Source organism: Cervus canadensis, chromosome 29 (genome assembly GCF_019320065.1).
Source record: "Cervus canadensis isolate Bull #8, Minnesota chromosome 29, ASM1932006v1, whole genome shotgun sequence".
Classification (NCBI taxonomy): Eukaryota; Metazoa; Chordata; class Mammalia; order Artiodactyla; family Cervidae; genus Cervus; species Cervus canadensis.
In genome coordinates, this window is record NC_057414.1 from 30,997,634 (window position 1) to 31,012,107 (window position 14,474).

The 14,474-nt window shown below is 54.1% G+C and overlaps 1 protein-coding gene across 2 annotated transcripts; it reads left to right on the forward strand.

Moving 5' to 3' along the window:
* The first annotated feature begins 394 nt into the window (after positions 1-394).
* Positions 395-5,947, forward strand: SPATA19 (spermatogenesis associated 19). 2 transcript variants are annotated; one of them, XM_043452226.1, is made up of 7 exons: positions 395-535; positions 697-753; positions 1,223-1,315; positions 1,486-1,577; positions 4,286-4,363; positions 4,621-4,696; positions 5,775-5,947. In XM_043452226.1, exons 1-6 carry the CDS (start codon positions 458-460, stop codon positions 4,685-4,687), a joined length of 465 nt encoding a protein of 154 aa, XP_043308161.1. In that variant the 5' UTR covers positions 395-457; the 3' UTR covers positions 4,688-4,696; positions 5,775-5,947. The 2 variants fall into 2 exon arrangements, with proteins under 2 accessions (XP_043308161.1, XP_043308160.1); XM_043452225.1 differs by having other exon boundaries at positions 430-535; positions 5,771-5,835.
* The last annotated feature ends 8,527 nt before the right edge of the window (positions 5,948-14,474 follow it).

The following is a 14,474-nucleotide window of genomic DNA, read 5'->3' on the forward strand; positions in this document are numbered from 1 at the left end:
GCCCTTTCTCCCCCAGTTTGTAAGAGTAAGGATAAGAAATGCCTATGGCAGGGTTTGAACAAATGTCTAGAGTGCCCAGGTTTTTTTTGCCACAAATCTCTTTCTGCTTCAGCATTGCTCAAGACTGGGTGACCAGCCATAAGTCTTCCCCACCCCTCATAATTTTCTATCTATGATTTGGTAACTGCTCCTTGTACCTTCCTCAGGCTCATATTCTGAGTGCCCACACCCACCTCTCCATTTCTGAGCCATGGCCATCTCTAAGGTGGACACTTCCAGACCTTTGTTTTCTGTCCCCACTCTGACCCTGGAAATTAAAGGAGGTCATTGTCACATCATCACTGGCCAGCCAATCAGGTAGGCGCCTCCCTCCAGGGACCTCCTTGTGCCAGGGGAGTTCTCAGGCTGTTTCAATGGAAGGAGGGAGCCACGAAGGAGGCCTGGCATAAGTGCAGAGATGATAATCACAACATGGATTGTGTACATCCTCGCTCGGAAAGGTGCCGGGCTCCCCTTCCCACCCAAAGTCAGCTCGGTGAGTGGGGCTGGTGATAGCTGGGTGGAGAGTATCTCAGGTACCATCTCTGCTCTGAGCCCTGGCACTTCTGGAGGGGAGAGTTCATGTTAGATATGGATAGAGGAGCAGGGCTGGGTCTCTCCATATTCTGAGGGCGTTGATTTACCACTTTGTTGCAGGACGTGGAAGTCGTGGAGAGCGAGGCTGTGTCTGTAGTAGAGCACTGGTTGAAAAAGGTAAGGTTCCTCTGGGACTCAGGGTAGCCCAGGTTGTAGAGAGCTATTCTCTCTCCGTAGAACCGGGATACCCAAGTTCATTTCCCACTAGCCTGCCTGGTGCTGCGTCTGATTCATCGCACGTTTGGGAGGACCCAGTCTGTCTCCTTACCAGAGATGCTCTGGTGTCACCACCGGCCCCACCCTGCTTCTGAAGCGTGGAGGGGAGGGGGTTCAGATGGGTGGCCCCTACTGCAGGATTTCTCAGGAGGACCTTGGGTTAGGGCCCATGACTTACTGAGTCCCTGGAATTCCATGGGACTGTAGCAGCAGACGGCTTAGTGTCAGAACTGTGCAATATAGCGCATGTGTATGGATATGCATGTGTATGCTATGATAGGGAAGAATGAAAAGGAAAAGGAAGAGGAGGGAGGATTGGGGACCAGATGAGTGAAGGAAATCCCTCTGAAGGAAATCACTCACCTTTCAGACTGAAGAAGAGGCTTCCCAGGACATAAAGGAGAAGATGTCCACCAACTTCCCTCCCATGCAAGGCCAAGATGTACATGTGACCAGAGATGTGGTAATGGAGCCTGTTAGCCGCCCATCCTGGGGACTGGGGGGAGGGGAAAGGGGAGGTGGGCCTAATGCAAGTGTCCTGGGCTAGTGGGTGGAGCTTGTCCAGGCTGGGCTGTACCCTGGTCATGGAGTCCTTGCTGGGCAGTAACTACTGGATATCACTGGATTTCCTAGGTGAAGCACCACCTCTCAAAGTCTGGTTTGTTAGCAAACCAGAGTCAAGAGGTCCTGGAGGAGAGAACAAGAATCCAGTTCATAAGATGGAGGTAAAGCATCTCTTTTCCTGGAGCCAGACTGTAGGGCGGGTGAAGCAGAGAAGGCACGAGCCCCCCTCCGGGATTCCTGGCTGACACAAACCCAAGGCTGTCCTTCTCTAGAGGTGTTGACTCCTTTGGCTGAGAAGTTTTGCATCCTGCCTTTGGGGCCTTAAAGGATCGTTTTTGCTGTCTTGAAAGCCCAGCTCATCCCTAAATTTTGAGATAACTGGAGGGGTTGGAAAATGGCTTGCTTACCATCTCTTAACTGCTTCTGAATACATTTCAGACTTCTGTTATTTTTGCACTTGATTTGTTCAGAAGTGGCTGCACTTTAAAGAGCAAAAAGAAAGCAAGCTTTTAAAATGCAGAAGCTGAAACCCTCCTGTTGGCCAGAGGTGAGAGGAGGTTTCTCAGGCCGAGGCTGAAGTCCTGAGCTCCATGCAGCTGCACAGGCCGGGCCACCTTCTTGGCTCCCCACCTTCCTGGCTCCCCGCCTTCCTGCTCTGCAGAGGCTAAGACTCCAGGCAAGGGAATCTGAGGCCTGGCACTGGTTCACCCCTTTGGCACATGCTTCCCTGTTTCCTTCTGGGGTATGTGTTCGCTTGGGCCTCCTCTCCCAGGAGAATCCTTGTGGCATTCCGCTGGCCTTCCTCCTCTCATCTCTGCACTCAGTTTCCTTCCTATGCCCCCATTGCCAGCTTTGCTCTCTCCTATCAAGAAAGATACAATTTTCAAGAAATGTGTTTTTGCGTCCTATCCATCAGGATGCTGTTTTCCTGTGTTTGCCCCTTCCAGTGGCATTAGCATTTTAAAAGAGGATTCAGATGCTCAAGAATTGTGTTAAGAGGAAGGGTTTAATTTGAGTCCTCCCTAGGAAAGGAAGGGAAACCTGCCAAGGTGGCCCAAATCACGAACATTGGTAACTGACCGCCAGCCACTGCCCTGCACGTGGGATGCTTGTCCGCTCTTGGCCTGGCTGCACCACCAGCTCTAGCTGCTGTTGTTCCCTGCTTTGGATAATATGAACACCGTCCTCTGGTGATTTTAGACCTTGGCATAGCATAAGTAGGTTAAAGCTCTGGAGACATGGGACAGGAATCAGTCAATTATCCACATAGACGTTTTCCACTCTGGATGTTCTGTGGAGATTTTAAACCAGTGAATACAGCCTGGTTCCCCCTTTGATCATCCTATCAGTTTTATTAAGTACGTGGTCAGGGTTACATATCCCTTTATTAAGCACCACTGACTATGCAATTATGTGACAGGGGTGTACTGGCCACCTGATGCTTGCTAGGCTTTCTGGAAGACAGAACAGCATAAATGAAGCCCCAATTTGAAAGGTTACACAGGACCTAGGTGGAGAAGCCTCTGAGCACTGAAGGACATGTTGGGGACTTCACCAGGAGCACCTGTGAGGGTACAGTGCACGGCTCCACCACTCGGCTTTGCTGCCTGGGCTCCTTGCAGGATGTTCATCTGGGCTGATCTGTGTATGGGCAGGGACTGGACATGCAGGGGCCAGGTGAGGCCTCCCACAAAGGCAAGAGCCCAGCAACTTGGCCAGCCCCATCTGGCCCCTGTGGCCCCTTCTTCTCAGAGGCAGCCATCCTTCTGTCCTCTAGCCCCGCTGTCCGTCCTCTCTCTCTCTCTCCCTGGGCACTGGCCAGCTTCATTGTGTCTGAGCCATATTTCAGAGCACATTTGGGTTGTGGTCCTCATAAGCGCTATCAACACTGAATTCACACAGAAAACCCCAAACTTAGAACAAAGCTGACCCAGAAGGCACTGTCAAGAATGGGGAGTCCACAAAAGAGACACAGATGTAAAGAACAGACTTTTGGACTCTGTGGTAGAGGGCAAGGGTGGGATGATTTGAGAGAATAGCATTGGAACGTGTGCATTACCATATGTGAAATAGATGACCAGTCCAAGTTTGATGCATGAAACGGTATTCAAAACCAGTGCACTGGGACAACTCAGAGGGATGGGATGGGGAGGGAGGGAGGTGGGGGGAGGAGGTTCAGGACGGGGGACACATGTACACCTGGGCTGATTCCTGTCAATGTATGGCAAAAACCGCCACAATATTCTAAAGTAATTAGCCTCCAATTAAAAAAAAAAAAGAATGGGGGAGTCCAGAGGGCACAGGAATGGGGCTTCAGTGGGCAAGCTGCTTTTGCTGGAGTGGAGGGTCTGTGAGGTTTTGTGGGGGTGTGGAGTTGAGAAGGGCACAAAGTGGACAGTGTTGAGGAAGGCAAATCCAGACAGTGCAATAAGACAAAAACAGCATCAAAGAGGAGCCTGCAGCCTCTCTGTGAAAGAATGATCTGGCAGGATCTCTGAACCATGGTGAATATGCACAATACTGATCATAGTGAGCTGGTAGGGGAGTGGGAGAGGAATTCAGAAGGGGCAAATCCTCAGCTTTAAGACCTCTGACCTACTGTATAGCTCTGGCAAAGGTGTTTAACCTCTCTGTCTCTTTGACTCTTCTTAGGAACAGTTACTACCTGCCTGGGATCGCTGGGGGGCTCAGGGGTACTTAGTAAATAGAATGCTTCTTGGTACTGATAGAAGGAGGGTGGAGGACCAGCTATAAAGCTCATGGGGACAGTCAGAACTGTGGTCCATGGGATTCCACCTCTGGCAGTTCCACAGTGACTGGTTAGTGGAAAAGGAGCCTGGGAACCCCAATGCTTGATGATGTTTTGCAGCCATACCCGTATCTTCCAAGTGCCAAGCGAGGCAAGAAACGAAGCCATGAGAGATCGGATAGAGCAGGTGAGACGAAGGTAAGCGTTAAGAACCAGATCATTTGTGTTCTAACTGGGGGTAGGTGCCGGGGGGGGACACTGCTGATCTCTCTGTGGGTCTCCCTCCACCCCCAGCCCTGGGCCTGGCTAAGCCTGGGATCCTTCTGTACTGAGCGCCTCTTCCCAGGACTTAGCTCCAGGGCCCAGGCTTGGGCTGCCATGGTCTGGCTCTGTGCTCTGGGGGGCTCTGCTGCCCTTCCGTCTCCCTTGCCTCTCCTCTCCTCTGTCCCCTGCAGCATATGCCATCTTTCAGATGAGATCTCTCAGGAGCTTCACAACAGAAATTCCTACTCCGATTGCTGAGAGCAGCAGGTGGGAGAGCCGACAGTGGAGGGGTGGGGCAGAGAGGACGGCTCCCAGGCTGGGTGGGGGCTTGGGAATACCAGCGAGGGGCTGCACCGGGGCCAGGGCGGCCAGGGAGAAGGCAGCTGCCTGAGGCTCGTGCCACGCCTCTCAGACTTCTGGAAGAGCTTAGAGTCCAGGTCAGATTTGTGTCTCTGACTCTTCACTGGGGGGTCTCAGGGCCTTGTAGTCGAGGCCAAGGTGGGGCCTGCAGTTCTGAGTTGCTGGCACTCCTGAGCGTGGCCGTCGCTGGTCTGCTGACCCCACTTTGGGTCATGAGGTCACACAGCCCCAGAGTGCGAGCAAGGGTGCACCAGTTTTGGCTCAGCCACCGATTAGGGCCATGACTTTGGGTCACGTGACCTCTTGGCCTGCACGTGGTACCCGTGGTCATGGCAGTGGTTGCTTGTGCAGTTCTGGGTGGTGGTGGGCCATTGGCCGGTGATGCCTCTCCAGGAGCCATCTGTCCAGAGAAGATTGCTGCACCCCTGCCAGGCGGGGGCTGATGGGGTGACCACCAGCACGCTGAGAGGAAGGCCACGGAGGTGTGTGCTGGCATTTATTGAGCACTTACTCTATGCCAGCTCCTGCACAAGGCACCCTGTCTAGTTTTCTCATCTGAATACCCGAGTGACCACAGGAGGGCATGCTGGTATGCTTCTGGTTGAAGCAGAGATGAAGCTGCTCTGAGGGGCAGACGGTGGCTTCCGTCGTCTCTGGCATGGGCATTTGCTTCATGCTCTGTGCCTCAGTTTCCTGACTTGAGGACATTCCTCGAGGACCATGGCATCGTGCACGTGGCAAGCGCAGTGTCAGTGGTTTGCAACTGTCAGTAGGGCCAAGGAGTCAAGGCCTGCAGAGGCCTCTGGAGTCAGGCTCCCGTCTCAGCTCTACCAGACACAACAGCTGTCCTCCCCCGGGGCCTCCCCACCCCTGTGTCCTGCTCTGTGAACATGGGGTGCAGCGAGCTTGGGAGGCATTGTCCGCCTTGCCCACCGGCCTTCCCATATTTCCATGCACCCCTGGGCATTTCCCTCTTTCCAGGTAGATGTCCTTCAGGATCAAGGAGCAGCCTGTGTTGCAAGGATGTCCACCCACCTTGACCTGAGGAGCAACCACACCTGGGCAATGACGATCCAGCGGGTGAGCCCTGCCTCATGATAGTGGCAGCACTGGAATCTTCTTGCTGAACTGCTGATAAAAAGACGTGCTATTTAACCATCACCCCAGCCTCTGGTGTGAGTGCCTTGCTACCGTTCTTTCTTCGGATCTTGAACAGCCATGGGCTTGCCTCTGGGGACACAGGCTCGCTGCCTTGTGGGGAGACAGTGACAGGCCCGCACCACTGCGTGAAGCAGGCCTTGCCGGGGGCTCCTGGAGTATTAGGGGCAGGGCTGTGCTATGGCAGGAGGACTTCCTAGGGGAGGTGTGACCCGTGTGCTTCACTCTAGTATTTCATGTCTTTTTACTCCTCCTCTAAAGTGCTTCCTTTCCTTACATAGACCCACGTTTCTGACCTACATCCTCTTCCTCTCTCTGGAGAACTGTTAACATTTTTTGCAAGGCAGGTCTGCTGGCTACAGTTTCCTTTGTCTGAGAAAGGATTTCCACTTCACTCTGAAGGATACAGAAGTCAAGGTTTTCTTATCAACACTTCTAATATTTTGCTCCACTCTGTTCTTGCTGGCATGGTTTCTGAAGGGAAGTTGGATATAATTTTTATCGTACTTCTCTCTAGGTAAGGTCCCTCCAACCGGGCTGTCAAGATTTTTGTGTGTTTGATTTTCTGCCGTTTGAGTATGATGCGTTCAGGTGTAGCTGTTTTGCCATTTATCCTGCTTGGTGTTCTGAGCTTCCTGGACTTGCTGTTTGGGGTCTGTCATTAGTTTTGGAAAAATCTCAGCTATTACTTCAAATATTTCTTCTGTTCTTTTTGTTTCTCCCCTGGTTCCCCATTACTCAAATCTTGCACCTCGTGTAATTGTCTCCCAGATCTTGGGTATTCTCTTTCACTTCTTTTCACTCTTTCACTCTTTTTTTTTTTTTTCTCTTTGTTTATCCATTTGAAAAATTCCTGTTGACATTTCTTAAACCTCATCAACTCTTTCCTTGTCCACATGTAGTCTTCAGGTGAGCCCATCAAAGACATTCTTTGCTTCTATTTCAGTATTTCTTATATCTGGCATTTCCTTCTGGTTGTTTCTTGGAGCTCCCATCTCTCTGCTTATGTTACCCATTTGTTCTGGCATGGTATCCTTTTCCACTAGAGCCCTCAGCCTGTTTATCCAGGTTGTTATAAGTTCTCAGTCTGATAATTCCAACTTATCTGCCATGCCTGATGAGTCTGGTTCCGATGCTTGCACTGTCTCTTCAGGATGTATGTTTCACTTCTCATCATACCTGTAGTTTGTTGTTGAAAGCCAAGTAAAACATCTGAGGTAGACATGCCTTCAGTGTGAGGTTTTATATTTGTCTGGTCAGGAGTCAGACTGTGTTTACTCTTTTCGGCAGCTGTGGGGTCAGAGGCTATAATTTCCTTTTGTGTCCTTGTTTTTGTCTTTGGATTTTCCTAGAGATTCTCCCTTAAATAGGGCCTGACGCTTGGAGCTCTTAAAGCTGCAATCCCCTCTCACTTTATAGGAGCCCTATTGATGTGGTGAGGGCTGAGCAGGGCAGCAAAGGAGCTTCTAATAACCCTCTGATGAGGTCTCAGTCTCTGTTACTCTGTGCCCCTGGCCTGGGACCTTCATATGTATTTCTCAGCTCCTCCCTGGCCCCTCCCTTAGGAGAAGCAGGAAAGCAGGAGGGGGCTACCAGCTGAATATTCCTTCCCTTGGTCAGGTAGCCTCTGGAAAAGTAGTTTTCCTTGAGAGCAGGCTTTTGTGAAGGAAGCAGAATGTTCTAGACATGTTTCAAAATGCCTCTTTCCACTGCCTCTTACTGGGAGACTGCGGGGAGGCTCCTCTTGTCTTCATGGTGAGAGTCTGGTGGGGTTCCTGGAGGTAAAACTCAGAATGTGTGGGGGCTTCCCTAAGACTGGCCTGCTGGACTTGTTAACTTTCAAGCCTGTCTGGGGTGAGTTACCAATAATTCATCAACTGCAGCTTAAGCCTTGCTCTCTGGCCTGGTTCCCAGGAGTTCTGCTCTGGGGCATTGTGAGTCTCTGTCCACCTATCTGTCTTACCTAGTTTCAGTCAGGAGTTTGCCCTGTGACCTCAGATCTCTAATGGATCTGGAAAGAGTTGTTGCTCTTTGGTTTATGCAGTTTCTTTTTCTTATCGTGAGGACAGTTAAGGACTTCCAAGCTCTTTACACACAGACCAGAGACTGGAGATCTCCTTGGTGCATTTATCAAGTGGCTAGTAGAATAACGGACTTCCCTGGTGACTCAGTAGGTGAAGAATCTGCCTGCAATGCTAGGTCCCCTGGAGGAGGAAATGGCTACCCACTCCAGTATTCTTGCCTGGGAAACCCCATGCACAGAGGAACCTGGCAGGCTACAGTCCATGGGGCTGCAAGTGTTGGACATGACTGAGTGACTAGACCACCACCACAGTAGAATAACAGCTAGTGTTTGCTGAGCTTCTGCCACGTGCTGGGGACTGTATGCACTTAACCCAAGCAGTGTAGATCCTCTGTTATTAGTGAGCGGCCATGTGAGACTGAGGGGTGGGTCCTTGACCAGAGTCACTTTGTGGCTGAGCAGTGTGGAGCCCAGCCTGGCCTTCTGGCTCCTGGCACCCTTTCTCAGCTGCCTCCTGTGTGGGCCCTGGGCTAGGCTGGGGAACATGAAGAAAACAGGACACCCGTCCCTGTCCTGGTGGAACGGTCATTCTGACAGGGGAGCAAGTTTTAGACTGTACCAGTCACAATGTTCACAGCCAACATAAAGGGGAAGTATTGTCTTCAGTGAGAACTTGCCCTGATCAGAGAGAACTGAGATTTATTTTCCGTTATTTTAAAATCATCCCCTCATTTTGCAGATGAAGAACTGGAAGATCAGAGAGGTTAAGTGGCTTTCCTGGTGCCACCCAGCTGTGAGATACAAGGCTAGGATTGGGATCCAGGCTGTCTCAGGCCACACCACTGGGCAGTGAGGAGTGGACGGTGGTGGCTGTGGTGACCTTGACTAGCAGATGCTGAGTGTGAGGGGGGTAGAGGTAGGACTGTCCTTCCCATCTACCCATCTGCCCCGCTGCCCCTAGCGGTCCGGAACGCCTGCCCTAACCTCCCTGTCACCGTCTCTCCAGCATCCTTCTACCATGTGCAGTGGAGGAGGGGGTGAGAAGAGCTGCAGTAGGAGTGGCCAGGCCTGGGGGCCCCAAGACCCGAGGGGAGTGTGGTGCCCTAGAGGCAGGGCAGCAAGGCCGCTCCAGCTGGACGGGAGGGGAGGGAGAGGGCGCAAGGGGGCAGCTGAGGGGCCAGGCCTTGCCCCAGCAGGGATGGGAAGTGCGGGAGTGTTGTGTGCAGTTGGGCTGTGGTGCAGGACGGGGGTGGGGAGCCCAGGAGGGGTCTCCAGGGAGGTGAGGGGGGGACGGGTTTGAGACAGGACAGAGGCAACCTGGTGACACTGTCGTCTGCAGAGCAGGGATGAGGGGATGTGGGCACAGCTGGTGACAGGGTTGCTCTGCCCAGGCTGGGTCTCGGGGGCTAGGTTGTTTGGGTCCTGATGTGGTCTTGCAGGTGATGTCCAGCAGGTGGATGGACAGACAGAGCCAGGTTGGAGGGGTGGCCCATGAGAGGGCCTTTGCAGGCAGGGCTGCAGTCCAAACCTCAGCAGGGGATGGAGGGAGGGATAAGGTATGCGGACTGTTCTCCGCAGCCCCTCCCGACCCTCCTCGAATTCCAGGGAAGGTGCGGGGTGGCCAGACTTCCTAGCCATGGGCTGCTGGCTCACAGTTCAGCCAAGGGACAGCACCTGCTCCACAGTCTAAACTGCATGCCAGTTTTGCCAGAAACCACCAGATGGTGCCACTTCCATGCAAGAAAAGGTTTCCTGAAGGCGAAAGAGTCTCCACTTTGAGTCAGAGCCTATGTGCGACGCAGGGTTTAGATTTTACAGCCACTTGGGGAGTGTGAGCAGATGGGAGGCCTTTGAGCATCTTGGCTTAATGATGACTAGTTCACATCCACTTCCATGCATTGTGTGGGGGCGACTCACTCGAATGAAACATCCTGAGTGCTTCACCCAGCTGCAAGCCGGAGTGAGGGGCTGCCCAGGCAAGCGTTCTGTCCTGTCCCTGGGGGCTCAGGGTGGTGGAGGGCTGGCAGGCACTCAGTAGTGCAGGCTTGTGGGAGAACAGACAGGAGAGCAGAGGATGGGGAGTGGTCTTCTCTGCTTTAGAGAAAGTGGACTTCCTGGCAGAGGAGACATTCAGCAGAGGCTTCACCAGACTCCAGCAATGAGGAGGGGTCTTCTAGGTGAAGGGTCAACCATATGGGAAGGCATGGAGGATGCTTAGAGAATTGGGCCTGGCCCTGAATGTTTGGAAGGCAGGGTGTGGTGAGGATCATGGCAGGAGAGGCAGTGGGGACCCTACAGGCGTGCAAAATAACCCCATGGAGCCTGCTAGAGAACCCCAAGGAAATGAGAGAGGTGTGCTAGCCACAGGACGTGGGGAGAGGGGTGGCTTGCATGGGCTCCAGCTTCATGCACCTGAAGGAGCAGAGTGTCCTCAGGAAGGAAGGGAGACCACATCCTGGACTGCCCTGGAGGTAATGGTAAGGAGCCGGCTGCTCTCACGCACAAACACCTGGAGTGTGGGGAGTGAGGACCTGCATTAGCATTTTAGCCGCAGCTCGTCTAGACCTCGGGTGGAAATGAAATCATTAAGTGGCTCAGATGGAGTTTTGTTCTGTGTGTGATTAACCCCAGGAGGGGAGTTTGGGAACAAATATGCCTCCTCTACCTGTATTACAGGGGACTGAGCCACGGTAAATTAAGAGAAAAATCACTGGCAAATTTGGGACCAGTCAGCTGTGACCAAGCCATTTGTGTAGTTAAATGGAGCTGAAAGAGCTAATAAAGGCGTTGTGGGTCATGGATCCTTCCGGGAGGGGAGGGGAGGGTGGGCAAGGGGTGGGTAGGTGGGCAAGGAGCTGCTCCCTGTGCTGTTCCCAGCAGTCTTGCCGGAGGTGGTGCTGGCAGTGGGATGTGTGTGTCCTAATCCTAACAGGGAGCTCAGTTCCAGACAGAGGCAGGATGGAGACCCAGCCTTGGCCCCTGGCATCTCAGAAGATAGACTGCATCTTGGCAAAGTGGAGCCTTGGGACACAAGGGACATGGGAGCATCACCTCCTGAGTCTGTCTCCCAGAGTGAGGGGGCCCGACCGTAGTGAGCGGCCCAGCGTCATGGGCACCCCCAGGGCGGAGAGGAGGCCCAGCCGGTGCCCTGGGTGTCCCCCGAGAGCTGGGGTGGCTCTGGTCCACGCTCAGAGAAGGCTGTTCGACACCGGGCAAGCCAGAAAGTGAATGTGGGGCCCCAGGTAGGAGGGTGAAAATAAAAGTGTTGGGAGTGGTTTGGGAGCCAATGTGTGAGGGGATGTTGTCAGGACCTATGGGCAGTGGTCACATCGGGTTGGCACCTCAGGTGGCTGGGGTTTGCCTGGAACAACCAGTCCCAACTCCACGGGCTCTGCCTGGGAACAAGCTGGACTCCGGGACGCCCCTCAAACCCTGGGCTGGGGGCTTCTCTGGGCCTGTGTGCCAGCTGAGGAAAGGTACTTCCTCTGGCTGCAAGCTCCCGTGGGGTCTGGGAGAGAGGTGCCCAGCATGGCCTGTCTCGGGTGTGTGTGTGTCTGTGTGCATTTGTGTGTGTGTCTGTGTGTGTGTGTGTGTGTGTGTGTCTGTGTGCGTTCGTGTGTGTGTGTGTGTGTGAAGTGGCATCCTGTGACCAGCAGAGGCTGCTGTTGCCTCGTGTTGGCCCCAGATGGTGCCTCTGATCCCAGTGTCGTCCATGCGCAGCACCTCCGTCACACCTGCTCTGCCCCTCCTCTGCCAGCTCAGGGCCCTTGTTTTGGGAGCAGGCACCCTGATGGTTCAAACAGTAAAGAATCCACCTGCAATGCAGGAGAGCTGGGTTCAATCCCTGGGTTGGGAAGATCCTCTGGAGGAGGGCATGGCTACCCACTCCAGTATTCTTGCCTGGAGAATTCCATGGACAGAGGAGCCTGGCGAGCTCATGGGGTTGCAAAGACTGAACCATTAAGTACAAGCAGAGAGAATACCAGACCTTAGTTCTATGGGGTAGGGGGCTTGCTCCCCTTGCTCCCCAGCTCCCGGTCAGCTGCCTCCTCTACCCAGGGTTTGGAGGTGTCTTTGGCCAATTACCTTGTGACCACCTCTGAGTGTCCTGCTCTGTCTTGGGCCCAGGATTATAACAAAAGGAAGAGAAGCAGAGAGAGACAAGCCATGCCCAGTGTGGCTCCCCTGGGGCCCTCTTTAGCTCTAGTCCTTTCCACATCCCCCTTTCCTGGCTCCCTCACCTCTAACTCCCCTCTAACTTGGGCCCCTTAGTTTTCTAGCTGTTTCTGAGTTCTTCCTGGAGGGGGTTGGCTCTGTTTCCTGAAGGGGAGGCACTCAATGCCAGCCTGGGGTGTGCATTTCTCGGCTGGGGTGTACGTTTTTCTGCTCAGTTTTCCTGCCATCAGGACTGGTGAGGCCTTGTGAAGCAAAGGAAATACTGATTGCTGTCTTTGGAGTTTGCACCGTTTTGGCTCCCTTTTATGGAACTGCTGTTGCCAGCTCTCTGTGAGGAGGTGGGTGGGGGGCATCTACATGAGCTGTCCCTGCTCTGTCCCTGCTCTGCCCTCACTGGCTCTGTGGCCGTGACCACATCACATCACTTCTCCAGCTGTGGCTGTCCCCTGTGTCTCCGTGTGGTGGCATCAGAGGAGGCAGAGCCCTGCCCTCTGTTTCTCCAAAGTGCATGAGTCCTTGGGCAGGCCAGCCTGTGTCCAGAACCCCCTTCCCCTCACTGCTCTGGGGATGGGACTGCTGAAGACCCCTCAGAACTGGTCGTGGTCGCACTGTTGAGCCGGGGGGCTGCTCCGCTATGATCAGTGCTTCCTCTCCCTCCTGCTCTCTGTGCCTGGCCAGGACCTTGGGGTCCAGCTGGTCTTGGGTCTTGGCTCTGATGCCCGTTCTTTATTTTGTGCCAAGTTCATGACGAGCTCCAGTGGCCTGAGTGAGCCCCGTGGAGGATGTGTCTTCCCAAGGTCACGGGGGAGGCTCCTTGTAGACATGAACAGCCTCCGGGGCCATCCTTTGGGGTTGCTGCCTACGTTTGTCACTGAACATGGAAGGCCTAGAACAGATGGGTGTGTGGCAGCCCTCGCAGCCTTCCCCTTCATGGGCCTCTCTCCGCTTCCTTCCTGTCACCCTCAGCATCACAGGCCCCGTCAGGACACTTGCTCTGTTGCCTGCAGTAAGGCCTCCCCTGCTCTTCTGGACTAGGGACAAAAAGGCAAAAGAATTCCCCAAACAAGGATCCTTGGTGAGGGGTCTTGTGAGTTTTGATTACTTGGTCACGATCCTCTGAGTGTGAGCCCAGCTCCCTCCCATCCCCGCACCCGGACATGAGTGGGTGGCTGTAGGAACGGCCTCCTCCGTCACTGCAGGGCCTCTCTGACCCTGGGAGGTCCTCAGTGAATTGTATTTCTCAGAATTTAAGTTTTCCTATGGTAGAAAGCACATCAAACTTGAAACCCCAGCTCTGCTGCTTCCTAGATGTCTAATCAAGGGCAAGTGGCTTAATTTCTCTGAGACTCATTTAAAACATTTAAAAAATACACACAGATACACACACACACGAATGTTGATTTCTGCCCTGAGTGTCCCAGAGGGAGGTTGGGAGGTGGGGTGATTGCCTGCGGCTGGACTCTGAGCCGCTGAGCGCAACGCGAGAGCCTTCCCAAGGGGAAGGGGGGCCGCCCCGCTCACAGCCGCCTCTCCAGCACCCAGAGTGGGGCCCGCCGGGCATGGCTGGTGCTCACGAATGAATGAACGGAGGCCGCTGGGAGGGGGTGAGCTGGACAGGAGGCTGTGAAAGTGGCTGGTGCAGACAGAGGGGACGGAAGCTTGGAGTCCTTTTTTTGGGAGGTGCTGAGGACAGCTGGCCGAGGGGCCTTGTTGGCGTAGACAGCAGCGGTTGGAAGCCGCATAAATTGGTAAGACAGGCTCAGTCCCTATTTCAGCTGTGCCGGTGCAGGCTGGATTTGCAAGGGAGAGACAAGAGAACCAGGTCAGCCTCAGAGGGGTGCTGCCAGGAGACAAAAGGCCAGGTCAGGGGGTGGGGATGCTTCGGGAAGCATCCATCACAGGACACAAGACTAACATGCCTGGACAGCCACGCCCTGGCTCACCTCAGGTCGTGGCCTCTGGGGTCAGGCTAGCTGTCCAGCCCTAACATCGGGGCTGCACACCAGTAGCCCCTGTCTTCCGAGTGCCCGCAGACGCCCTCGGTTCAAGATGCCAGCCGAGGCCCCAGGCAGCGGGTCAGTACACAGCAATAGCAGCCCAGGTAGAGGGCAGAGGGCGCAGCAGGGCCTTCTCTGGGGTGGCTCTGCCCTTTCCTCTGGGAGGACTTGGTTCCCCCGAGGCTTCTGCAGCACCCGTACGTCTCACTGCCCAGTGATTGGCTCAGGGCAGGGATGAGTCACCGCTGGGCCTGGGCTGTGCCCCCACCCACGGTTCTGCTGCAGGGAAGGGGGAAAGGACGTGGCTGTTGTGTGGGAGGCAGGTAGTGTC